Source organism: Sapajus apella, unplaced genomic scaffold, assembly GCF_009761245.1.
Source record: "Sapajus apella isolate SASKATOON/1434 unplaced genomic scaffold, GSC_monkey_1.0 scaffold17, whole genome shotgun sequence".
In the NCBI taxonomy this organism is placed as follows: domain Eukaryota; kingdom Metazoa; phylum Chordata; class Mammalia; order Primates; family Cebidae; genus Sapajus; species Sapajus apella.
Window position 1 is genome coordinate 20,472,584 of NW_022436957.1, and position 26,495 is coordinate 20,499,078.

At 37.5% G+C, this 26,495-nt stretch overlaps 1 protein-coding gene across 6 annotated transcripts in view; it reads left to right on the forward strand.

Moving 5' to 3' along the window:
• Positions 1-26,495, forward strand: part of POLA1 (DNA polymerase alpha 1, catalytic subunit) — a 301,162-nt gene that overhangs the window by 88,181 nt on the left and 186,486 nt on the right. For all 6 annotated transcript variants that reach the window (XM_032286164.1, XM_032286162.1, XM_032286163.1 and 3 more), the window contains 3 exons: positions 23,713-23,745; positions 24,526-24,618; positions 26,116-26,321. In XM_032286164.1, coding sequence (XP_032142055.1) covers positions 23,713-23,745; positions 24,526-24,618; positions 26,116-26,321 — 332 coding nt within the window. The remainder of the gene's footprint in view (positions 1-23,712; positions 23,746-24,525; positions 24,619-26,115; positions 26,322-26,495) is intronic.

The following is a 26,495-nucleotide window of genomic DNA, read 5'->3' on the forward strand; positions in this document are numbered from 1 at the left end:
TTTTTTTCTTTGAGACAGAGTCTCACTCTGTTACCCAAGCTGGAGTGCAATGGCACAATCTCAGCTCACTGCAATCTCCACCTCCTGCGTTCACATGAATCTCCTGCCTCAGCCCCCTGAGTAGCTGAGATTATGTACACGCACCACCACACCTAGCTAATTTTTGTATTTTTAATAGAGATGGGGTTTCACCATGTTGGCTGGTCTTGAACTCCTAACCTCATGATTTGCCCATGTCAGTCTCCCAAAGTGCTGGGATTACAGGGGTGAATCACTGCTCCTGGCCCTGTTTTATATTTCTGAATATATCTACTGAGCCTGCCTAGATGATGTAAAATGCTGTTTAACATATACTTTTAAAAAATATACATAAAACTGGGAGGCTGAGGCGGGCTGATCATCTGATGTCAGAAGTTCGAGACCAGCCTGGCCAACATGACGAAACTTCATCTCTACTAAAATACAAAAAATTAGCCAGGTGTGGTGGTGTGCACATAGTCCTAGCTACTCAGGAGGCTGAGGCAGGAGAATTGCTTGAATCCGGGAGGCAGAGGCTGCAGTGACCCGAGATTGCGCCACCACACTATAGCCTAGGTGATGGAACAAAACTCTGTCTCAAAAAATAAATAAAAATAAAACATATACATAAATCTTTTATTTTTTTTTTTAACGCCTCCTTAGTTATAGGTCTTGCAGGCAAGCAGCAATGGAAATTGAAGTAGACACTAATGTAATAATTAAAACATCTCAACTTCTTTACCCTTCAGTGGATGTTTGCTGAAGTGCAACAGAAAAGATAGGTGCAGGTACACTGTTCTGCACTAAGCAGAAAACACATAGCTGTCATATAAGGAGAAGCGACCAACTGATAGTAATCTTAAGATGATTCACATAGTGAAGATTTCATGATGCAAAAATTCAAGTCAGTCATACCCTTAGATAAAATATTAGTTAGGGAGTTTAGCTTGAAAAGGCACTTGACAATTGGAGAATCTCTCAAATGTAAAGCTGATATTAAAAATGTGTTATCACATGTTAGGATCTTAAGTCTTGCAAGTTAATTCTGTAAGATAATAAATTTACTTTTTCTCTTTCTGCTTATATATTCACATTGTACAGAATGAAAGGAAAAATCCAGACTAATATCCAAAGACTGTATTTTTGCCGTGAGTGATTAAGGGAGCTTCAGGTTTTAAAGATGTAGTATCCTATAATGTATTCAAATTAACTGGGACAAAACATCCAGAAAGAAACCTCTTTGATCCTTGCCTGTGTAAGAATGGTCTTATAAGTGACTGAATGTAATGGAGAGGCATATTTATTGGGGGTGACCAGCACTATTCCATGATGAAGGACAGAATTGGATAGATGTTGTTTAAGGGCTTTGTAGGACAGAGGTGTATCTGGATATACACTAAATTCCAGATAGGTGAAGAAAATTGTGTGAGTTTCCAAGAAATGATTGCCTTTTATAAAAAACAAGAGCAGAGTACCGCAAATACTGGTAGTTGTTAGTGCGATTCTGTATGATTGAATGTATGTTTAATCCCTTTTTTACTTTTAAAAGTCGTTACGTTTCTTGCAAAGTCAGACAATATTAAAAGGCAACTGTTTTTTAAAAGAATATCTTTGATTTGCAAATAAAGATTATATATTAAAGATGTACAGTGTGATGATTTGATATACATATATGTACATTGTGTATTGATTACCACAACCATATTAATTAACACATCCATCACTATGCATGCTGTACCAGATACCCAGAACTTGTTCATCTTATAACTGAAAGTTCATCCCCTTTGGCCAACGTCTTCTCATTTCTTCCTCTCCCCAGACCCTGATAACCACTCTTCTAGTCTCTGCTTCTGAGTTCAATGTTTTGAGATTCCACATATAAGTTATATCATACAACATTTGTTTTTCTGTGGCTGGCATATTTCTCTTAGCATAATGTCCTTCAGGTTCATCCATGTTGTTGTAAATAGCAGAATTTTCTCTTTTATGGCCAGATAAATTCCATTGTGTATGTGTGTATACATCCCACATTTTGTTTAATCATTCATCCCTCACTGGACACTTAGGTTGTTTCCACATCTTAGCTATTGTGAATAATGCTGCAGTGAACATGGGTGTACAGTGCATAAGGGGTGATTTTCTTCACATCCTTGTTAACATTTGTTGTATATAGCTATCCTAACAGATGTGAGGTGATATGTCATTGTGGTTGTGATATGCATGTGTCTGATGTTTAGTGATGTTGAGTATCTTTTCATATACCTGTTGGCCATTTCTATGTCTTCTTTGGAAAAATATATATTCAGGTCCTTTGCCCATTTATTCTTATTTTTTATTTTTGTTTTATTTTATTTTTAGAAACAGGGTCTCATTCTGTTGCCTAGGCTGGAATGTAGTAGTGTAGTCAGGGCTCACTATAGTCTCAACCTCCTAGGCTCAGGAGATCTTTCCACCTCAGCCACCCAAGTAGCTGGGACTACAGGCATAGGTGTGCACCACCATGTCCCTCTAATTTTTTGTAGAGATGGGGTTTTGCCAGGTTTTGCCATGTTGCCCAGGCTGGTCTTGAACTCCAGAGCTCAAGTTATCCACCCATCTCGGCCTCCCAAAGTGCTGGGATTACAGGCATGAACCACTGCACATGGCCCTAGCTAATTTCTTTTTTAAAGACGGGGTCTTGCTGTGTTTGTTGCTCAGGATGGTCTTGAACTCCTGGCCTCAAGTGATCCTCTCACGTTAGCCCCTTGAGTGTCTGGGATTACAGGCCAGGCCATTTTTTAATCTGGTTGTTTTTTTTTTGTTTGTTTGTTTGCTATTGAGTTGTGTGGGGTTCTTATATATTTCAGATATTAACCCCTTATCAGATTTATGGTTTACAAATATTTTCTCTCATTTTGTAGGTTGTCTTTTCATTTTGTTGATTGCTTTCTTTTTAGTTTGTTGCAGTCCTAACTTATTTATTTTTGCTGTTGTTGCCTATGCTTTTGGTGTCATATCTTAAAAAATCATTGCCAAGACCAATGGCAGGGAGCTTTTTTTCCTCTATATTTTCTTCTAGGAGTTTATGGTTTCAGATGTTACATTTAAGTTTCAGATCCATTTTGAGTTAATTTTTGTATATGGAATGAGACAAGGATTTAATTTTATTCTTTTGTATGTGGATATCTAGTTTTCCCTGTACCATTTATTGAGGAGACTTTTCTTTCCCCATTGTGAGTTCTTGACCCTCTTGTCAAAGACTAGTTGACCATATATGTAAGGGTTTATTTCTGGGTTCTCTATTCTGTTCCATTGGTCTTTGTGTGTTTTTATGCCAGTATCATATTGTTTTGATTATCATAGCTTTGTAAAACAGTTTGAAATCAGGGACTGTGATGCCTTCAGCTTTGTTCTTTCTTAAGATTACTTTGGCTGTTTGGGGTCTTTTGTTGTGGTTCCATACAAGTTTTAGGATTGTTTTTTCTATTTCTGTGAAAAAATGCCATTGGAATTTTGATAGGAATGGTGTTGAATCTATAGATTGCTTTGGGTAGTATGAATACTTTAACAATATTCTCATTTTAAAGATGATTAATTCATTTTGTGAGGCCAGCATTACCTTAATACTAAAGCCAGATAAGGATGCTACAAGTAAAGAAAATTACAGGCCAGTATCCCTGATGAACCCAGATGCAAAAATCCCCAATAAAATACGGCTAGCAAACCGAATTTAACAGGGCATTACAAGAATCATACATCATAATCAAGTGGGATTTATCCTTGGTATACAAGAATGTTTCAACATATGCAAATCAGTAAATGTGCTACACCACACTAACAGAATGAAAGATAAAAATCATATGATAATCTCAATAGATGCAGAAAAAGCATTTGACAAAATTCAATATCCTTTCATAATAAAAACCCCTCAACAAATTAAATATGGAAGGAAAGTACCTCAACACAATAAAGGCCGTGACAAGCCCACAGTGAACATCATACACAACAGTGAAAAGCTGAAAGCTTTTCATCTAAGATCGGGAACAAGATAAGGATGCCCACCATTACCACTTCTATTCAACATAGTTCTGGAAGTCCTAGGCAGAACAATTAGGCAAGAGAAAAAAGTAAAAGGCATGCAAATCAGAAAGGAAGAAGTTAAACTGTTTGCAGATGACATGATCTTATATATAGAAAACCCTAAAAATTCCACCATAAAACGGTTAGAACTAATGAGTGAATTCCGTAAATTTGCAGGAAACACAATCAACATAAAAAAAAATCAGTTGTTTCTGTACACTAACAACAAACTATCTGAAAAAAGAGATTAAGAGAAAAATCTCATTTTTGCAATAGCAGAAAAAAGATTAAAATACTTAGGATTAAATTAAGCCAAGGAGGTAGAAGACCTGTACATTATAAACTATAAAACATTGATGAAAGAAATTGAAGATGCAAATACATGGAAAGAGCCTGTGTTCTTTTTTTGTTTTTTTAAAGGCCTTTTTAAAGGATTTGTTGTTTAAAGCCCTTTCCGTTAGGTAGGGTGATATGTGTAATGTTCGCAGATAAAGCAAACAGTCCCTTTTTTTCTATATTCATTTTAGATCTTCTTTGCTGAAGTAACAGCTTGTTATAAGCATGAGTATGGAAAAGAGATTTTTATTCATATTTAAAGAACATCAGTAATAAAAACATTTCCCTAGCTATGACAAAGAACAGCCTTTGTTTAAGGGTTAGGTATGTCTAAGGAAGTGACTCTTGTTAAGAACTAAGGAATAAAATATAATTCATCTTATCTTGTGTAAGGAAAACTGTCCTAACTTGCAAGCTGCTGAGTGCCTAATTTACATTTAAAGCTGAAGTAATGAAGCCTTTATTTTTTGCCAGAAACTCCCATTTCTCTCCCAAGTATATTCTCTATCAGGAAAAAAAGCTCATTATTTTGCATGGTAATGTGTCTTTGCTGATGCAGAAAAGCAACATAATTTAGGATGAAGGATTAATTTAAACTTTCTTATGCACTCTTTTGCAGATAATTAGACTTACTTCTCAGGATCTAAAGGTGGGTTTGCAGAGTACACCAAAAAGAATAGCTTTATCCTGATGAATTGCAAAAGAAGGGTATAGTCCTTTGCTCATCAGGAGGAAGAGGTTCCTGAAAACTGTGTTTGGATGGAGAAATCAAATCTGAGAACTTTAGACCTTATAGAAACTATAGTTGCAGGAGGTTTGAAATTTAGAATGTATCTATGGAAACTCTTAGGAACAAACGGTATTTAGATGCATTTAAATGAATCTTCTCGATGTGATACAAATGACCCTTTATACTCTTTTATTTAGTAATAAGGGATCCATTTTCTTTTTCATTTACTGCCCCCTAAGAGAAAATTTGCTTTGTTGCAGATAAGCATGCTTTTCCCCTCCTCCACTATGGCTAATTGTTGACGTCCATCTCCCTGGAGCTCCCCACTCACATCCTGCCCCTCCTGCTGAGTTAGATGCCGTCGGAGTGTGGCTTCATTCTAAATATCTTTATTTCTGTTCCAACATTAGCTTTTACCTTCCTTTCCTATTCTCAACTGCAGCTTCATCTTTCTCTAATTATCCCCAACAGGATTGAATCGTAGTTTTGTGCAATTTACATATACTGAAACTGAATGAAATTTTTGAAGTTGCCCCAAAAATACACAGAAGTAAAATTGAGAATATGCAAGTTTAGTTTAATAAGATTAGATATGAGAAATTAGTGTCATATCCTGCAAGTGTATATGAATATGTGCACTCTCATGTGTATATACAGCTCCCCACTCGTTTATATATATATAAATAAAATGTTTAACCTAAGAAGAACTTGGAATTGTTAAGCTGCTCAAGAACTTTCAAAAGTTCTAACACAGTTGCATGTTTCAGCAAAAGCAGGCAATATGCTTGCTATCAGTTGGTGGCATAATCAGTCATTTATTGAGCACTGCTTTGGATTTGTTTATAAATGGGCTTATTATACAGCCATTTGGAACCTTAATGGTACCAAAGACAAAAATCTTCTCTGCTACTCCAGCATAAAGGTTTCAGATCATAGGTATCCGTCAACTATGAATTCCGGAAGCCAGACCTGTGTCACCTATCCTCATTCCTTGAAACTTGGGGGTATCCTAGATAGGGCAGGAGATGTCACTGACCCTTCCAAACCTGCCCAACTGGTAGTCATCAGACTTTGGAGGAAGCGCAAACACGTTAGAACTTTTGTTCTGTGAGTACGCTAAACTGTTAAAGCCTTGACTGTTGTGTGTATATATATATATATATATATATATATATATATTTTTTTTTTTTTTTTTGAGATAGAATCTTGCCCTGTCGCACAGGCTGGAGTGCAGTGACACGATCTTGGCTCACTGAAACCTCTGCCTCCCGGGTTCAAGTGATTCTTCTGGCTCAGCCTCCCAAGTAGCTGGGATTACAGGCATGGGCGACCACACCCAGCTAATTTTTGTATTTTTAGTAAAGATGGGGTTTCACTATGTTGGCCAGACTGGTCTTGAAGTCCTGATCTCATGATCCACCGGCCTCAGCCTCCCAAAGTGCTGAGATTAAAGGTGTGAGCCACCGCGCTAGGCCTGCTGTATTGTTTTTTAATTTATCCCTGGAACTTGGTTTGTGTTTTTATCTTTTGGGAATGATTATGTGCATTGACAGTGTGCCACATGCTTCAGATTTTATAAGAAGTAAGCTGAGATGTTCCGAGTTCCATGTTGCATAGAGTTCTTATCTATGAAAAAATCGTCAAAAAGATGGTTTAGCAAATTTCGGATTATTTCATCCTAATTTGGTATTCCCTATAGTGGGAGTTTTAAGAGTTTTTCTTGTGATAATCATTATTATAGTTAAGATTTATTGAATGTTTACTTAATAAAGAATAGTTGAATTTTTATACTGGTTTTGGTACTTCTTGGGTGAGATAAGTGAAATAGATTCAAATATTGAGGTACTTTTAGAAAATATCAAAGCTACTTCCATAGTTTATTAGAAATCAGGAGAAAGAGTTTTTTATCGTTGGCCTGAATAAGCTGAAGTTCAGAGTAAGACTGTGTCCATTATTCATTACCTCTTTTCTTTCAAATACTAAAACTCTTGGGTTTCTGTGGACAAGGCTGCTTTTTAATGGCATGTTCTCCAAACAGCTGTTAAGCACCCCCCTCCCCAATACCACAGACCACATCTGTTCCCACTGTTGATTAGCTAGAGGGTGGAGAAAGAAGAGAGGCTGTAGCATGTGTAATTACCAGTAATTAATTCTTGTTGAGCCTCCTCATTTCCTTCTATTCTAACTCCACCTACTCTTCTTCCTGCCTCTGTTGTAAATTCTGTTTCATGTTGGCTACTTGTGGAAAATAATCTTGATGGTTATACAGCTGTTTTCATAAAATTTTATATTCACCTTACAGTGAAGCTTTTATTTTTCTTCTGGTGGCAGAATCATTTGATAAGGCATGCCAAATAAGAAAATGCCAAAGTAACTAAGCATATCTCTTGGGGCTAGCTTTCCTGCTTATGTTCTTTACTGTTGATACTATTTCCAACTGTCAATAAATTATTTGCAAATATATTGTCTGTTAAAGGAACTATTGCAAGGCATGATTTTGTATGAGGAAGACAAATGTACTTAGTCCTGGTCCTCAGTGTTAATGTGCAGTGTAATTAGAGACTTAAATAATATACATGGAAATATAACTATGTAAATTAACATATATTAATAATAACATAATTTCCAAAATTCTCAAAATCATAAGATGGAGGTAGTCTTCTATTTTTCTTTCTCTTTGGGATAAAATTGGACTAAAGGAAATTTAAATTTGAGCATTATTAATATGTCATGGTAAAAGAGAGATATCAAAGGCCTGCTCTTTAAAGAAAGTTCACAGCATATCTTCTTATTTACAAGTCTTAAAAGCCTAGATTTTCTGTAATCCCCCCACTTTGGAAGATTAAGGCAGGTGGATCACCTGAGGTCAGGAGTTCGAGACCAGCCTGGCCAACATGGTGAAACCCCATCTCTACTAAAAACACAAAAATTAGCCGGGTGTTGTGGCAGGCACCTATAATTCCAGCTCCTTGGGAGGCTGAGACAGGAGAGTGGCTTTAACCCAGGAGGAGGAGGAGGAGGTTGCAGTGAGCTAGGATTGTGCCATTGCACTCCAGCCTGGATGACAAGAGGTAGACTCCATCTCATAAAAAGAAGGCCTAGATTTTCAAAAGGTGTTGCTTCATGTGAGTCTACTTTCAGGAGGGTGAGGTTTCAAGTAAGACATTTCAAAACTTCTTATTTTTTTTTTTTTAAATTTGTTTGGTCTATGAGTCAGGATCCTGGCAGAAAAGAGTTGACACTGGGATTAATAGGATTTAATAAGGGGATTGTTCGCAAAATTGTGGGCAAGTATAGTGAAATCACAAGAGAATTGTGTGAACTTTGGTGCTAGTCATTGCAGGGTTGTAATACAAAGAGAGTCTCTTTGTTTTTTTTGTTTTGTTTTGTTTTGTTTTTGTTTTTGTTTTTGTTTTTGTTTTTTGAGACAGAGTCTCCCTCTGTTGCCCAGGCTGGAGTGTAATGGCACGATCTCGGCTCACTGCAACTTCCGCCTCCTGGGTTCAAGCGATTCTCCTGCCTCAGCCTCCCGAGTAGCTGGGATTACAGGCGCCCACCACCGTGCCTGGCTAATTTTTGTATTTTTAGTAGAGACGGTGTTTCACCATGTTGGCCAGGCTGGTCTCAAACTCCTGACCTCAGGTGATCCGCCCACCTTGACCTTCCAAAGTGCTGGGATTACAGACGTGAGCCACCGTGCCTGGCCTTCCCTTTTTAATTATTCTTAGCATCTCCACTAACCACAAACCAAGAAAAGTGATTTTTCTCTGTGTCAGAACTTCTTGGAAAACTTCACTGTTCTCTTATTTCATCCATTTTGGGGTTGAGAAGAGCTGTTATTTAAGAAGTTATTATTAGGGTTTCTTGTATTCTTGTATTCCTGTTGTTGTAATATTCTCAAGCTGACATATTTGTGATAGATCACCAAAGCAGTAGGTATTTTGTACTGCTACCTAAGCAATAAAAGCAAGTATGTAATGCTGTAGTACCAGAGTTGTGGTTTTTCCCCAGCACAACATATTAACTAAGCAGAAAATTTAAAAGAACAAAGACAATAAAAGTAATGTTTGTTAGTGGTAGTTTGAGATATTTCAGGAGAGATGAGATGTGAAGAAAAGCAATGGCCATATTTAGAAAGCTGCCTCAAACCCAAGAGTATCTATTGAAGTAAACTTGATGACAGACTTTTTTCCTCTTCATGAATCATTGTATTCCTATAAAAGCGAAAATTCCTCTTCATCTAAACAAATGGCTTCCACATCTGTTTTCTTAGTTTCTCAAAAGGGTGTCTTCGGCTTGCATTTTTTTAAAAAAAGAGTTTATCTGTTTAAAATGAAATATCATCAAAAGCAGTTTGTACATGAAAATCCAAGTTAGTCTTCAGCTTGTAAGAATTAGTTGAGAATTATCTGGTGGTGATGGTAGTGGTATAGGGGAAAAAAGAAATCACATTTTGTATTCTGCAGAGGTAAGTTCTTCTCCCTACCCATATTCTTTAAATTTTATTGACTTACATTTAATTTTACATGCTCTTTGGTTTGGAGGACTGATTGACTAGGTAACTTCATTGTTCAGAGCAGATTCCAACATTTTAATGCTCTGGGCTCAGAGTTCTGAAAGTAAATATTTTAAAAATTAGTAGCAGGAGAATTAGTCCGTTAGTCCCATTGACTAGGAACTGATCTGTAGTTGGTTTGATTCTTCTCTTGCTCCCATAAGCAGTTTCCGTCTACCATGTTAGTAAGAGAAACACACTTATAACTGGTTTGGAAATGTTCTGTGTGCTTTTCTGAAGTGCTTTGCAATTCCTAGTCTCCTGTGAGTTTGTATACCCTGTATGGTTTTGGTTTTATCTTTTTTAATCTTTAATCTCTTCTTGGGTGACAGGCTACCATGCCCTTGAGCCCATCCTGCCATTTAAAAATAAAGAGTGAGAAGCAGCTGAAATGCTGGCTCTTTTGCAGCTGACAGGAATCTGATCTACTGCTTAGGTTCTTTATCTGGGTATTGGCATGCCAGTGGTGTGTGGCTCGTTCTAGCCATGCCATTTGCAGTCACAAGGTTTAAAAGGGTGGGAGTAGAGGAAGTTGTCTCCAGGAGAAAGATTTTTTTTTTGGATGTAAAGGTCAAGTAGAATGGCTGTAGAACAGCACATGGGGTCCCACTACAGGTCACAGGACTCCTGGCTTCTTACCACCCAGTGGAATTTCTGGGCCATGATAAAGGTGTTTGTCTTTCAGAAAAGGTTACGCAGGCTCCTCCCACCCCCATCCAACCCACAGCTGTCTGTTCTGTCTGAACAGTGGCTTGCTCTGAGGTTAAAGGTCCATGAAAACTGTGAGACACCTAATGTTTTAAAATCTAATTAGTGACAAAAGCAACTAATATAATCACTTATGACTTAGTTTCTTTGGAAGGGTATACTTATCTTTATTGGATAAGTATAAATGGTAACTGCTAGCAAATGGCACCAAACTTAACATAAGAAAGAACTACTCCACCTCCCTCCTCCTCCCCAGTGCAGAAGAGAGGCAGTGAAAAGGGTGGCTGTGTAGGTGTAGGGGAATCTAGAAGGCTCTTGTGACTTAATTGGCATTCAGTCTTCCTGTTGAGCCCATCAACATTGCCTCAAGGAAGGGAGCCATTGCAAAGGCTTTGCTTGCTGTTTGTTAAGTCACAGCTTGTAGTTTTGGTTGCACATGACAAAGCAAGGTGCTTTCCTTTTTTGACCTTGTTCAGAAGCTTAATACAATTATTTGTATTAAGCACTAGCCACCTGTTAGGATCATTCTCATTAAAGGTCACTGTGTGGTGCCTGACTGACTGTGGGCAGCCTGCCTCAGATTTGCTAGTGGCCCCTGTTTGTGTGACACCTGCCAATAGTTAACAAAAAGAATGGAGATCTGATAGCTGAAAGGGAACAGAAGGAACTAGTGGAATGAGGAATCAGGAGAACCATGGAGCACCTGCCACTCTAGGCCCATTACCATGGTTTTTGGTGCTAGCTTGCCTAGCCTCCCTTTTCTGTGGCTACCCCTTCAGTGAGCTGTGCCGAGCATTTTGAGAGATTCTGTTATTGTCTGCGTGCTGATATTGCTTTGGTTTATTCATATTAATATATTATATTTCTGTTAAGCGTTGAATTTCTTGTACCTGAAATTCCTTACATCCCCTCTGCTGAACGTCTTAGCTCCTGTCTGCCTCTCTGTGATCTCCATTGAGATGTTCCACAGGCATATCCTATTCAATTCCAAAACTGCCCTCATGGTTCTGCTCGCCAACCTGTTTCTCTTCCCTGATTCCCTGTCTCAGTGAATGATGACACTGTTTACCCAGTTGTTAAGCCAGGAACATGGGTATCATTCTTGACTCCTATCTCTTCCTCATGCCTCAAATCCAGCCCGGTGCCAAGTCCTGTAGATTCCACTTCCTAAATATCTGTGATTCTCTATCTCCAGTGTCACTGCAATTATGCTATTCAGGCCTCATTACATCTCCCTGGACACTCCCCCCCTCAAGTATTCTCCAGATGTTTTATAGCCAGAAAGAACTCTTTAAACTGCCAATCTGCTTATGCCACTGCCCAGTTTAGTCCTTAATGTGACTTACAAGGCCCTTCACATTTGGGCCTCCCTGAACATTCTAGCTTCAACCATACATTTTATTTTCTTTGCCTTTTTTTTAAAAAATGTTTTTTTAAAAACTTTCTTAAAAACTTATTTTTTTTTAACTCACAATTCAGCGTTTCCTTGTGTTCTTTGAATCTTCACAAACACTACTCGGCCACTCTCCTTTTCCTATTACTCCTATACTCACCTTCCCCCTATACATTATCTGTTTCTATGGACTTTTCTCTCACTCCTACCCCAGAGGCCCCTGTTATGTAGATGTGCGTGCATGTAGTATGTGTGTATTTTCCAATTGCCTATTTGGTTCTCTGCTCTACTGGGGGTTATATACTATAAGAGGGAAAGGATCATGTCCAAATCATTCACTGTTGTGTTCCCTACCACCTACACCTAGCACATGAGAAGACTTTAGTAAATACTGTTGGTGTTTGAATGAATGAATGAGTTCCTTCTTGAGGTTCTAAATGGAAAGAGAATATAGTACTTTCTATAATTCATATCAAATTCTTGAGTCGTGGCCAAATTGGAGAGTGGAAATGCACAGGCTGGGTGCAGTGATTTATACCTGTAATCCCAGCACTTTGGGAGGCCAGGGTGGGAGGATCGCTTAAGTCCAAGAGTTTGAGACCAGCCTAGGCAACATAGTGAGACCCTGTCTTTGCCAAAAAAGTTAAAAACAAACAAACCAATTAGTCAGGCTTGGTGGGGCACGCCTATAGTCCCAGCTACTTGGGAGGCTGACGTGGGAAGATTGCTTTAGCCCGGGAGGTCAGGGCTGCAGTGACTAAATTACTTTTCTCAACTTGATCTCTGTATGATTCAAAATTTCTGTTGATTCTTCCCAGCAAAAGTATAGAATATAATGGGACAGGAGAACAGGTGATTGGTAAATGGGAATATGTCATTTGATTCTTAAATATATAGTTAACCTTTAAGCAACATGAGTTTGAACTGTGTGAGTCCACCTGTACATGAATGTTCCTCCACCTCTGCTACCCCTGAGTCAGCAAGACCAACCCCTCATCCTCCTCAGCTGCACTCAATATGAAGATGATGAGGATGAAAACCCTTATGATGATCTACTTCCACTTAATGAATAGTAAATATGTTTTTTCTTCCTTATGATTTTCTTAGTAACAGTTTTTTCTCTATTGTAAGAAATCAGTTTTTCTAGTTTATTGCCCATCTTCATATTGTAAGAACATTTTTTCTCTAATTTGTTGTTTATATGTATACCATACATATAAACAAGCATTTATTATATGTATATAATACATATAAACATGAAATTTACGTTAACCGTTTATGTTATTGGCAAGGTTTCTGGTGAGTGGTAGACTCTTAGTAGTTAAGTTTTAAGGGAGCCAAAAGTTATACATGGATTTTTGACTGCAAGGGGATTGGTGCCCCTGACCTCTGCATTGTTCAATGGTCAGCTGTATTTATTCTAGAGGCATGCCTAAACATTTGTCTACAACACATGTTTCTCTGGACAGTTAAACACAGTTACATTTCCCTAAAACTAGACCATCTTTCTCAAAGAAGATTTTTTTTTTTTTTTTTTTTTGACGTGGGAACCCTCTGTATTTTAAGCATAGCTAGATCATAGAATCTGTTTGTTGAACTTATAGTAAAATGGAGATGGGCAAGGGATGCTTTTTTGTAAAAAATCAATAAAGAGTTGCTTTAAGAGGGCATCTGTAAAGTGTGGTCATGATAGAACATAATTTAGTATTTAGCTCTCGTACTGAGCAAGGGAATTACCCTCTGAGGTATTGGGCTTAAAACGTTCTCCCTCCTCTCACTTCATTTGAAGAAAAGAGTAATTATGGACACTCCAATGACTATTTTTTCACAGACTGATCCTAGAACCGAGCTTTCCAGAAATCAAAATGCTTCTGTCAAAATGGTGACAGCACCACCTTGGTCACTGTCCAACTTCAGGTTCTCCAGACCACCAGCTATGTGCTCTTGTAGGATGGAGCTTCAGACCAGGTGCTTAGTAATGACAAGGGACAACTTGGTAAATCTGCCATTTGTGGAAGCTGGGAGCTCAAAGTTTTCTGGTCGAATTTTCCCGTGACCTCAGTTACAAAGAAAATGTTATAGATTCTAGAAAATGCTAATGTCCTTTTTAGCTGTAAGTATTACACTGATTGCAGTGCTTCAGAATTGCCCAACTTCATTATCTGAGCATAGCCAGCCTGACGCTTTCTTCTCAAATAGACAATTATGATCAATTAAGCACTTTTAGGCCTTATAGAATATTTAATTTTATTAGTCAATTATTTGTGCTTTGAAAGAGTTAATGGTAGCTACCCAAGCCATTATTAGAAATTAGAATGTCCCAAAATAGAAAGGCTATTTCCTTTGTGTGTGGCACTGCAGTGGAAAATGCCAAGCATAGTTTTTACTGAGTTAAAGGGTGAGGGAAGGCGGGGTGGGGGAGAAAGTTACATGTAAATCATTTAGCCATTAACCTAATGGGTGGGTTTATAAATCCTATTACTATAAGCCCTTTTCATTTCCACTGAGGCCTAGTGCATGCTTGATCCCACTAATGTAAAATTCATTCCGTCTAAGTGATTACTGAAGTAAGACACTTTGAGTCAATTTTAATCAGGTTATGTGAAACTTACTTGAGCGCTGATATTCACTAAAGCATGGACATAGTTTGGCCGTGTCTTAATTAGCCCCCCAGATGAGTTATATGAGGAGTCAACCAGGGAGCCAAATCTCTGAGCCTTTTCACATGTACATGTTTCTGGGAGCAAAATAAACTGTAGGTAGGGGCTTAACACATCCAGCTCAAAAGCAAGGGGCAAGGACCTTTGGGTGGGTGTGTTTCTAGTCTTAATGGACATTGCAAATGTTAAGGAATCTGAAAGTTCTATTCTTATGGTGAATTGGAGCATCCTCAATGGTACTTAAACAAATCAGAATTTCAAGTTTGATTAAATATGTGGATCTTCTTTCTAGAAAAATGCACATAAGCACACATTCAGATCTTTGCTGACAGTTTCAGGAGGTTTTCAGATTTCTTGACCTTAGGTTAATAGCTCCTGCTCCAGTTTTAATTTTAGTGTCTTAGGGTTTTTTTTTTTTTTTTAAAGCTGGTGATATAATATTTCAGATTGTATAGGCTCATATTGAGTGCTTGTGTCAGTGAGTAGATTTGGTTCAAGTGTCCTTTAAGGCTAGCTCTACAAGCTGTCCACTGTCCTGTGTCAGATATAACTCCAAGAGTGGCAGCAATACCTGTAAATTCAAGTGAAACACATAGGACGTGAGCTTCTAAACTGGAGGTTGGAGTGGAAGAGGAATGGAGAATAAGAATGTTGTGAAAAGAAGGTTTCTTTAAAGGTGAAAACTGAGTTTTTAAATGTCAGCAGGTAAAGTGGGCTTTTAAGAGTCTGCAGGATGAATAGTCATGCTGGGGACAAGAAATTATAAGACAGGTTATAAGGCAGGGAAGAAATTCACTTTTCCTTTCATACATTCAAAGCCATAGTTTGTGGTATTTTAAGTTTTGGGGTCAAAATAACAGCCCTGTCAAGTCGTAGGGCAATAATGGAGAGATACTCATAATTATTGCTAAATTTGTTTTTTGGGAGGAGAAACCTTTCAGAAATTGTTGTTTATTCAGTGTGTTTTATATTCTTCACACATGAGCTACCAGAAGATCTAGGTTGTAAATTAAGGATTTAAAAGAAAATCAATTTATCTAGAAACTATAGGTGTATGGGAGACGTACACTTGTAGTCAATTTTATAATTAATGGACTTTTGTCATTGGAATAGAAAGTCTTTTCTCTTGAGTGAATATTTGTTTATAAAACATGCATTGTGTTTGAAGGTGGGATCAAAACTGATTCACTCTTCATTTCTTGCATGGAAAGAGCTAGTATTTAAATGTGTGCTATGTGTGGGTTTAATTGCTGCTTTTTGTAACAAACTTTAGGGTTCTGTTGTGGAGACGCCCTTACTGATCAGTAATGACTTTGCTCTTTTCAAGCTGGGCCATTAGGAGTTTTCCTCCTTTTACTAGAACCTAAGATATAAATATTTATTGCATTACTACTGTGTGCCAGGCATTCTGTTATGTTTAATGCCCATGAGATGATCTCTGCCTATATGCTTATAGTCTCTTAATCTTACCTTTTGTAATAGAGTGGTGTGTCGTGATACGCGCAGAGCACTTTGGGGAATACAGAGGACTAGGATACTTGTTATATCATTGGGTTGGGGAGGCTTGAGAAGGCTTTTCTGACAGTATTAAGTTCTTATGAAATAAGTAGATGTTAGGTAACAATAACCCCTAACATTTATTGAGCTCTTATGTCCCAGAGACCGTATAAAACAATTCATGTTAAATTTAATGCTCACAGTAGCCCCATTATCAGGAAGCTTCAGGTGTTATCTCCATTTTATAGTTGAGGAGTTGGAAGGGTAGAGAGGTTATATTTTTTGCCTGAGGTCATCACACAGCTTATTAGCAGTGATGTTAGGCTTTGAACCCAGGTAGCCTATATTAGGGTTTTCCAGAGAAACAGAGCCAATAGGAGAGATGGGGGTGGGGAGAGAGAGAGAGAGACAGAGACAGAGACAGAGACAGAGACAGACAGACATTTACTGTGAAGGCTGTCAAGTCTGAAATCTGTAGGGCAGGCCGGCAGCCCAGGGAAGAGTTGATGTTTCAGCTACAGTTCAAAAGCAGTCTGCAGCAGAATTCCTTCTCCCTTGAGGCACCTCAATCTTTTCCTTTTAAGGCCATCAACTGATTGGATAGGGCCCACTCATACTGTGGTGGATAATCTGCTTTACTCAAAGTCAACTGATTTAAGTGTTAATCTCATTTTTTAAAATACCTTTACATCTAGACTGGTGTTTGACCAAATATCTGGGTACCGTGACTTAGCCAAGTTGACACATAAAATTGGCTATAACACAGCCTAACTTCTCAACTCACATTTTTAACCACTTGGGGAAATAGCATATTTCCAATGTTGGCTCACTAGATTAGAAAGGAAACCAGTTGGGGCCGGGTGCCATGGGAGGCCAAGGAGGGAGGATCACCTGAGGTCCAGAGTACCAGGCCAGCCTTGCCAAAATGGTGAAACCCTGTCTCTACTAAAAATACAAAAACTAGCTGGGCGTGGTGGCAGCCGCCTGTCATCCCAGCTACTTGGGAGGCTGAGGCAGAAGAATGGCTTTCACTCAGGAGGTGGAGGTTGTAGTGAGCTGAGATTGTGCCATTGCACTCCCAGCCTGCACGACAGAGCAAGACTCCATCCCCCCCCCCCCCCCAAAAAAAAAAAAAAAAGAAACGAAAATAGAAAAAAAAGAAAGGAAACCAGTCCTTTATTCTGGTCGAAGTTTCCTGGAGGGGCCAATTATCATATTCGGAGCTGGTTAAGGGTTTAGAGGAGATAGGTGGGATTTAGAATGAACGCTTATGAGAACAACAATTGACTATGGGCCTGGATAGAGAAAACGCTGTCATCAGTGTGTATCACTGATTCTCAACCAGGGACAGTTTTGCCCCTCCTGGGAAGTGTTTGGCAATATCTGGGCATAATTTTTGTTGTCACAACTGGAGCAAAGGAGCGCATTCAGGCATATGTGTGCACTCATGCTACTCATGAAATCTAGTGGGTCGGGACTAGGGATGCTGCTAAACATCCTACAATGGACACAGGATAGCTCCTTATAACAAATAATTATTCAGCCTAAAATGTTAATAGTACAGAAGTTGAGAAACCTTGATACATATGTCGATGTGTATACATACTCCCTAAGGGTGGAAAAGAGACTCAACAGGTGTTGGATATTATTATGTATTTTAAATGTACCCACTCACTTACATTAAGTGCATAAAGATGTATCCAGACAACTTGTGAGAACTTACGTGTTTCTAGTTACTTTACAACCGCATAGCCCTCAAAAGCAACCTTGAATGTGCAAATACATCCTCGCAATGCTAATTATCCTTGTTAGATACATTAATGCTTCCTTTTCCTAATATTGAAGAAGTAAATGTGGTTGAAAGACAAACCAACCAAATATAAGGAAGAGACATTTCTACATGTCAAAGCTGGATTCTAGATTTTGAGATCTGTAAGGAATCTCAACCTCTTTATTTTATAAATGAGGATGTTGAGACGTAGAAAGGGAACCCAGCTTGGTCCCAAATCACTTAGCTGGTAATTGGCAGTTTAAACAAGTGCTCTGATTTCAGACCCTAGACTTTTTAAAAAAACAAATATTTGTATAACATTTTATCTTTGCAAAGCACCTCTTTAGCATATGGTTCTTTTTATTCTCACCTAGCTCAGGGAACAAGGTGGCAGTATCACCCCAATTTTAGAGAAAGTAAAACTAAGATTTAAAGGCAGTAAGTAGCCTGGTATCACAAAAGTGTTAAGTAGTGAAGACAGAAAGTACAATGCTTATTAAATCCATAGCCCGTGTTTCTTGAGCATTTATAGAGAAGACACAAATCTAGGAATAACAGAGAATAGGAAAAAGACAATCTAATAGAATAGGGATGAAATCAATGTTCATCAAGTGGGAGAACTGAGTAGCGCTGAGTCTTGCTTGGAAGTTGCTGAAATTTGGAATATGGAACGCTTAGATAATGGTTGGATTACCAAATATCATAATATTTATATTAATATTTCTTCTGCCTTTCTCTTCCCTACCCTTCAAAACCATTTATTTTACTGTCTCTTTTATGCTAATATATTTTTAATTTCCAGTGGGTTTCTCATTAATATGTAATACTATAGTAGACATATTTTCAGAGTAGGACCTTGAAACCTTTTTTTTTAAGCTGTGGAAAGCTGATGTTTTCTCTCTATTATTTAGTATTAGTAAGTACTGTTTTGGTCTGTAATAGCATCCAAAAACATTTCATAACCTTTGAATGCATTGCAAAGCAACAGTATTCTATTTTAACCAAATACAAAGACTCAGGTACTATCCTGAACTTATTAGGAGAACCTACAAATACACAACTCAGTAGTCGTTGGTCTTTGGTTGCTGCTGTTGTTAATCTTGGCATAAAAAACATTATCTTTCTGCTTAGTAAACAATAATGTGGGTGTATTCGTGAAGAAGTTATTTTCTTTAGGAAACAATTTTTGATACACATCTGAATTTCCTTTCTAGTTCTCACTATCCTTTTCCAGCCTTCAGAATCTCAGACTGGAGTTAAAATTCCTTTTCGTATTATTTTAATTATTGTTCTCCCCACCTCCACCCCTTTCCTGTTTCCCCCTCCTCTTTTCCCCTAACGGGACTGTTCTGCAAAGCCTGCAATGATTGATATGATGGCAGTGCTGTCATTCTTTTTAACCAAAAAAAAGTCATTTTTGTTCTAGTTATTTTAATAGAGTCCCATTAAAGATGTATTGCTGACTGAAATATCGGCATGAAGGGCTCTCACTGAGCTGAGCCCAGGAATTAAGAAGTCAGGAAATCGGCTGCTGCATTGCAAGAGAGCCTTGTGTGACACCGAGTCTCCTGATTGGGGAGATCATTACTGCTATTATGACTCGACTTGCGTAGGAATTTTAAATTCCATCTGAATGTCAGTAATAACCCTCTTAGCAAATTATCCTGAATAAAATCACGAAGGCATTTTATATAATAGGTGTTGAATTACTGGATAGATTTGCTAATTAAATACTCTTTGTTCTGCTGCAGTTGACATTACAGGGTAAGATCTTGAACAATTATTCTCAACAGCTGTACTTTGTTAAGGGAAAAATTAACCACAAAGTTTATTTTTTTACACTTGAAGTTGGCAGATTTTTGAAATGTGCTTGAAAAAATTCCATCATCCAATTGGTAATGAGTAGATAAATATGCAGGTGTTGCTGTGAAATCAGATAACTGCAGACTGCCTTATTAATGAATTTAGTAAGCCTTTATAGCCCTGTTTTCTAGCCGTTGGCACGTATAAAATGATTTTCTGTCAGAATGGGCAGCTTTAATATTAGACTTGTCACTTCAAAGTAAACTTATGAATGGTCATCTTGTAATCATTGTACCTTGTGTCTAGTAGACCTTTCTAGGTACTTGTGGTTATTTTTAAAAATGTGTTTCTTTAATGGGGAAAATACCTGTAATGTATAAGTTTTTGATTATTGGCTTCTAGAACATTGATGTGATTTGAATTTTTGAGTTTTTTTTTTTTTTTTAAAGAAGGTAGTGGGACATAATGAAAAGAAAATGAAACATAAAGTCCAGCTTCTAGATCAAGCTCTTGGGCAAAATCTTAGAGCCTGATTTTTCTCATCTGTCAATTGGGACTTATAACATTGTGTACCCCCTAGGATTATTCACTTAGCATTCTATAAATATTTATTAACAGCTCCCATGTACCAGACTCTCTGTTAGATACTAAGAATTTGGTAGCTCCCTGGGTATCCAACAGCTGAGCCCTACCCAGTGAGCAGTTTGAATTGAGGGCAGCTTTGGAGTGTTTCTGCTCATTAGCACTTGGATAAGCATTGGACTAGAGAGGACACTGTGATACCCGCCATCTAGAACTGCTTAGTGAAGAAGCATGAGAGGTTAGGGGTCAGACTGGCTCTGGGTTGTCTTGTATAGAATGGGCTGAAGAGTCGCCAAACTGTGGTGAGGACCTTGAACCTGAGACAGAACATTATCATTAGCTACTGGTGAGGTCCACTGAAAAGATGGTGAGGTCCACAGAAATCGGTACAACCTCTGTAGAGAGCTATTGGGTATTATTTACTTTTAAAAATTTGAAACATACAACCTTTGACCCAGTATGTCTACTTGTAGTAATTTTTCGTGTTACTAGCAAATTTGCAAATTACACATGTATAGGGATTATTTATTGAAGTACAGTTGTAAAGAGTAGAAATAACCCATATGTTCATTAATAGAGCACAAGTTAAATAAATTATATTCTATTTATACAATGGAGTACAATGTAGTCATTAAAAAAGAATTAAGGCAGCTCTTTATGTGTGGATTTTAAATAACTTCTAGGTTAAGTGCTAGGTGAAAAAAGCAGTTGCAGCTTAATCTATTTACCATTTCTGCAAAAAAGACATCCACCAAAAGATTTCTGCCACCAAAGAGAAAATCGTTTTGGTAGCAGTCCTCAGGTTATGCATGGAAATGGTTGTGAGTTGGTGGCGGGATGGAGTAGGGGTGGGTGATAGATCTGAAAGGTGAAGGTTGCCAGTTCACATTGAAAGTACATTCAGGGATGACATAGTAGGTTTGGTTCATGTTATGTAAGAAGAGTAGATGAAATTGGTTATTGAATATGTGGAGTTGTAGTAAAAGGTTGACAAACTGTTCCTGAGGTTTACTGAGGTAACAGTTACGTTATGGTGTTGTCTGTTGTGATGAGGAAAGCTAAACCTCGCTAGGTGGAAGAGGCAGAGAGTAAAGACGACACTTGATAAGTAGTTCTGTCCTCACTATGATTAATTTGCCTTGGATTGATCTCATTATTGCCCTTTCCCTAAAGGAATTGTCAAGTATTCTCCCACAATGTATTTCCCTGTAATTTAAATGTTAAAAAATGAAGATGAAGTTGGGTAGAGTGAATGTGTTTTATAAGTTAGCTGAATTTTAGTGTCTAGTGGAAAAGTAACTGGGATTACTACAGAACCTATCAGTCACCTGGCAGACAGTTTATTGAGTGCCTGTTATATGTGAAGTCTGTAGTTAGGCACAAACATATGGTCTGACCTCCAGGAGCTTCTAGTCTAGTTTGGGGTGGGTAGGTGGGAGCTAATAACATAAAGGATCATTCAAGTACTAGTAGAATAATGCAAACACGGATGAGAGGAGAGAGACAGGTATGGGCTGGGCCAGTCAACTCATGCAAGAAGGATTGTAAAATTCATTGATAGGAAGAGGACTGGGGAAGGAATTCCAGGTAGGGGGCACACTGCGTGAGTGTAGGCATGAAAAAATGAGTCTGTACACAGTTAACTGTTGGAAGACTGGGGAGATTTATTCTGTCCTCCAGCAACAGGATCTATATAAAAGAATAACAGGCCAGACAAGTGGAATAGTGGTTTAGGTGCAGTTGCAGAATTTGGTCTTGATCTTGTAGGCATCCAAGAGGCATTGAAAACATTTAAGAGATTGGTAATGATATTCAGGGTGAATTAATGAGACCTAAAGCCAGTAGAGATGTGAGCTGGTTCATTCTCAGTGACAACCGCATTGCCATGGAGTCAGGCACTTTCCACCTTGCAGCTGGCCCTGTTCAGCATGTTAGCTTGCACCCTAGGCATGGCCCTTCATGGCCACAGTGGTAGTTGCTGCTGCTCCAAGCAGCCCTCAGTCTAAAAAGGTAGTCCCCCCGCCCCCTCAAATCAGGAAGGAAAACCTTTCACAGAAGCATTCTACAGGAATTCTTACTTTTAATTGGCCGGGATTCTGTTCACATGCACATGCCTATACTGATCACTGCTTCCAGAATGGAATTATCATGATTATCTTAGTCCAGTGGTCCTTAACCTAGCTTGCAATGTAAGAAAACTGTTGGGGCCAGGTATTGGTTGCTGTTGTATATTTTTTAAAAAATATCCTCAAATAATTCCACTGTACAGTCAGTATTAAAACCACTGGTTTAGCCTAATCAGAATTGAATTCACCACCATCCACCACCCCCAGGGCAGGAGAAAGGGCTTCCTTGTCTAAGAATATAATATTAATACAATGAACATCTGAACAAAATTGGGAGATAGTAATAAAGGGGAGAGGGCAATAAAAAATAGAAAGTAATGGGTAGATATAAGATAAAGACAGGATTTACAAAGCTCTATAATAGGGAAAATAAGAAAAAAATGACACCATGAAGCTTGAGCTTAGTTGACAAGGTGGACTACTGAAGTAGGAAAAAGAAGTATAAATGAAGTAAATCTTTATCTGATTTATTAGAAAAGTGACCTCAGTTTTAGGCTGATGCTTTGAAAGATAGGTGATAGCAGAGAGGCAATAGCATGGAGTGACTAAGGCCTGATACTCTGGAGTCAGAATGCCTGAGTTCATATCCTTGTTTTGTCTTTACTAGGACACTAATTTCTCTGTCTTTTAGAATCTAATGAAAGAGGATATTAACAGTAGCTACCTCTTGGAGATCTAGGGGAATGAAATGAGAAAATTCACAAGGTGTTTCTTGCACAGCATCTAGCACATGTATTTTAAACTCTCTCTCTCTCTCTCTGAGTCCTAATTATGTCATATTACTATTTTTTCAGAGGTTGTATTTTGTTGAATATGTGTTACTTCTTATCTGGCACAAAATAATTTATATCAGTTTTTATTTCTTATCCACGCTGTAACCTGAATATCTCTGATATGTAGCTATGTGGGCCTGGGGACAGACCCATCTATGGATATTATCCATGTTTGTCTTCATTCACTGAATGTTTCTTGAGACCCACCTTTTTACTGGGTACTGTGGTAGCTCCAGGCAATATAGTCTACTCTGTCTTCAATGAATTTAGTCTAGAGAAGAATTTTAAATGTGCTTTTTTTTTTTTTTTTAACTTTTTAAGATCCTGAATACCATGAGTAAGAATTGCCAGATTTGAAATGCTTTGTTAAGCTTTTTTTAGGCATGCAGCTCTATTTAAGTATTAGTAATGAGAATAGTTTGCTTTTTTGCCATGTTATAGTGATATTTTATTGTGTGTCTATTAAAGATATATGTTTGTATATATGCATCCATATCTCTGGCTAAGAATCAGCATAGAGGCACACTTATTTTTAGATTATATTGATGTTACTTTTTTTTAAGGGCTGTTGTTAGAAGACCTTCAAGAGCTTTAGAAATACATGGAAATGGCAAATCATTGAGTGTTATCTATCTCTGTGTGCTTCTATTTATGTCTTTATAATTGTGTAATGTATTAATCTTGACTTTTGTTTCATTTAGATTTTGATGCATACAAAAGAGATGGTACAAAAGGTAATGTTGAGCATTTTCATTGTATAAAACTCTTAAATATCGTAACTGGCAATGTTTTTGTATTCAAGGAATATTGTAACCCAAACAGACTGGAAATTGCTTCTTAGGTTGCCTAGTTTACATTTATAATCCCTCCTAATGGATTACAGCTTTTTTCTTTTACCAACACTGATATGATCTAGCCCCTGCTTGAAGCCTATATGTGAGTGTTTCAAGCAAATTAGTAACAGTGCTAATTAGAGTTTATTTCCAGGCCTTTATACTGTATGTGCTCTAGTGTTGTTTGTTATGATTGATTTTTTTTGGCACTCTTCATATTCTACTAAATACTGTTTGCAACTGTATTAAGAATTTAATATGGATTTGTGCCTCTGAATTTATAGAATCCATTATGTTTCTGCTTCTTGAATTGCCATGACCACTAAGCATGTTGTACGGTGGATAAATATAGACCCCCGTATCCTAGTCTTTTATTCTCCTTTTTCTTATCATTTAATTTGGTATTTTGTTTCAGCTGAAACTAGACACATTTCCCCTTCCACTCTACTCTCTGTTTTAAGAAAATTTGAGAGATATTCTTGATGTCAGGGTGCTTGCCTTTCTGGTTTATAGGGGCTTAATCGTCAATTGTATACCCTGATAATATGAATAATAATTAACATAAACGTTTGAAAAGTTTGGAGCCTGTAATTTCTATAGTATGGAAAATCTTTAGTTTCATTGTATGTAATGGTCACTGTGTTTTTGTTGTTAATTTTTATAATTTTTGCTTTTCATTAGATGAATCTTGAAGTTATTTATGGAGATACAGATTCCATTATGATAAACACGAATAGCACCAATTTGGAAGAAGTATTTAAGTTGGGAAACAAGGTGAGAAAATTTTATGAATTTTCTGCTTTACCTACTTTTGTGAATTCTGTTTTTAACATGGAACACTATAAATTCATGAATGTGCATGTATATGCTTCTGAAAATAATAAACTTGGTGTCTCTCAATTCTTCAGTCTCTCTTATTTTTCTTTCTTTATTATTTTTTTCTGAGATAGAGTCTCACTCTGTTGCCTAGGCTGGAGTGCAGTGGTGCGATCAGGGCTCACTGTAGCCTTGACCTCCTGGGCTCAAGTGATCCTCCTGCCTCAGCCTCCCAAGTAGCTGGGACCACAGGCACTCGCCACCATGCCCAGCTAATTAAAACAATTTTTTTTTGCAGTGATGTGTTCTCACCATGTTGCCCAGGCTGGTTTTGAACTCCTAGGCTCAAGTAATCCTCCTGCCTTGGCCTCCCAAAGTTCTGGGATTATGGGCATGAACCACCACGCCCAACCCTCTTGTTTTTAATTTCTGTTCCAGCTGTTTGTTTGGAGGGTGAAATTCAAAGGTAATTTTTTTCTTTAAATGGTAGATAAACGTTTTTCCTTTGAAAACAGTCTGTTACATATGTTTAAGATGTATTCACATTAGTACTTCCTACATTGTGATTCATATGTCTGGTAGGATTCAGATGCATTTTATATGTAAATACCTACATACATCCATATACACTCACAACTGTAATTTTTACAGGTGTACTTAAAATATATTTGAAAAGACAAGGGGGCATTTTAAAATAATCATTTGTAGCTTCTTAGTAGCAATTCACAATAACAATTCGCAGTTTTAGAAACACTTGCTATGTTAAGATATTGTCCCAGTGAACTAAAACAGAGATATCATCTTGGAAACTAACAGCTTTCTATGGAAATATGTGGAATTTGAATGGTAGTCTTCACCTGACAGCAAGCCTGGCATATTGTACTCATACTGGGCCTTGAAAAGTTATATATTTTCCCTGGAGGCAATGGCCTGTAGGGGACTATTTATTTGCTCAGCATGTAGTTGTTTGCCTATAGTCAAGGTGTTAATGGAGGTCTTAGACATTATTTTTATAATCAAAGTTTTACTTCTTTATTTCTGGCCACATATTTACTTGTTGGACTGTATTCGCTAACTGAATAGTTCAAAGGCAAGTACTGTACATATGTATTAAGTCTTTACGTTCAACAAGGACTGTTCCATAATTTTCATATATTACCTGTGGCTGATGCATGCAGTCCTGTCCTTTAGTTGCATGGGATGATATATTATTGATATATTGATATAATGATATGATTATTATCTCTCTCTTTTTTTAAATCTATTTTTGTTCCTGCATTTTTCAATGTCTTTGTTTTATACCCAATGTAATATCATGTTACATATAAGCCGAGTAAAATTGCAATATTGTATGACTTCATGTTGTTTAGATTAACTCTTGGGAATTTGTAACATGTTTATCTTCTCCTTGTTAGATGTTTGAGAAGCTAATATTAATATTTGAAATTTTCACAGGTAAAAAGTGAAGTGAATAAGTTGTATAAACTACTTGAAATAGACATTGATGGGATTTTCAAGTCTCTGCTACTGCTGAAAAAAAAAAAATATGCTGCTCTGGTTGTTGAGCCAACATCGGACGGGAATTATGTCACCAAACAGGAGCTCAAAGGATTAGATATAGTTAGAAGAGATTGGTGTGATCTTGCTAAAGACACTGGAAAGTGAGTTCAGCTTTCAGTTTTGCTGTTCTTGTTTGTCTTGTAAAAATTCACATGTGAATGATGTAGAGAATGCTCATGAATCTGCCAAGCACAAGAACACAACTTCTTTGTTATTTTTATTATTATCAACCTTACTAAGAATTATTAATAATTCTTATTTGGAATGGAATTTTA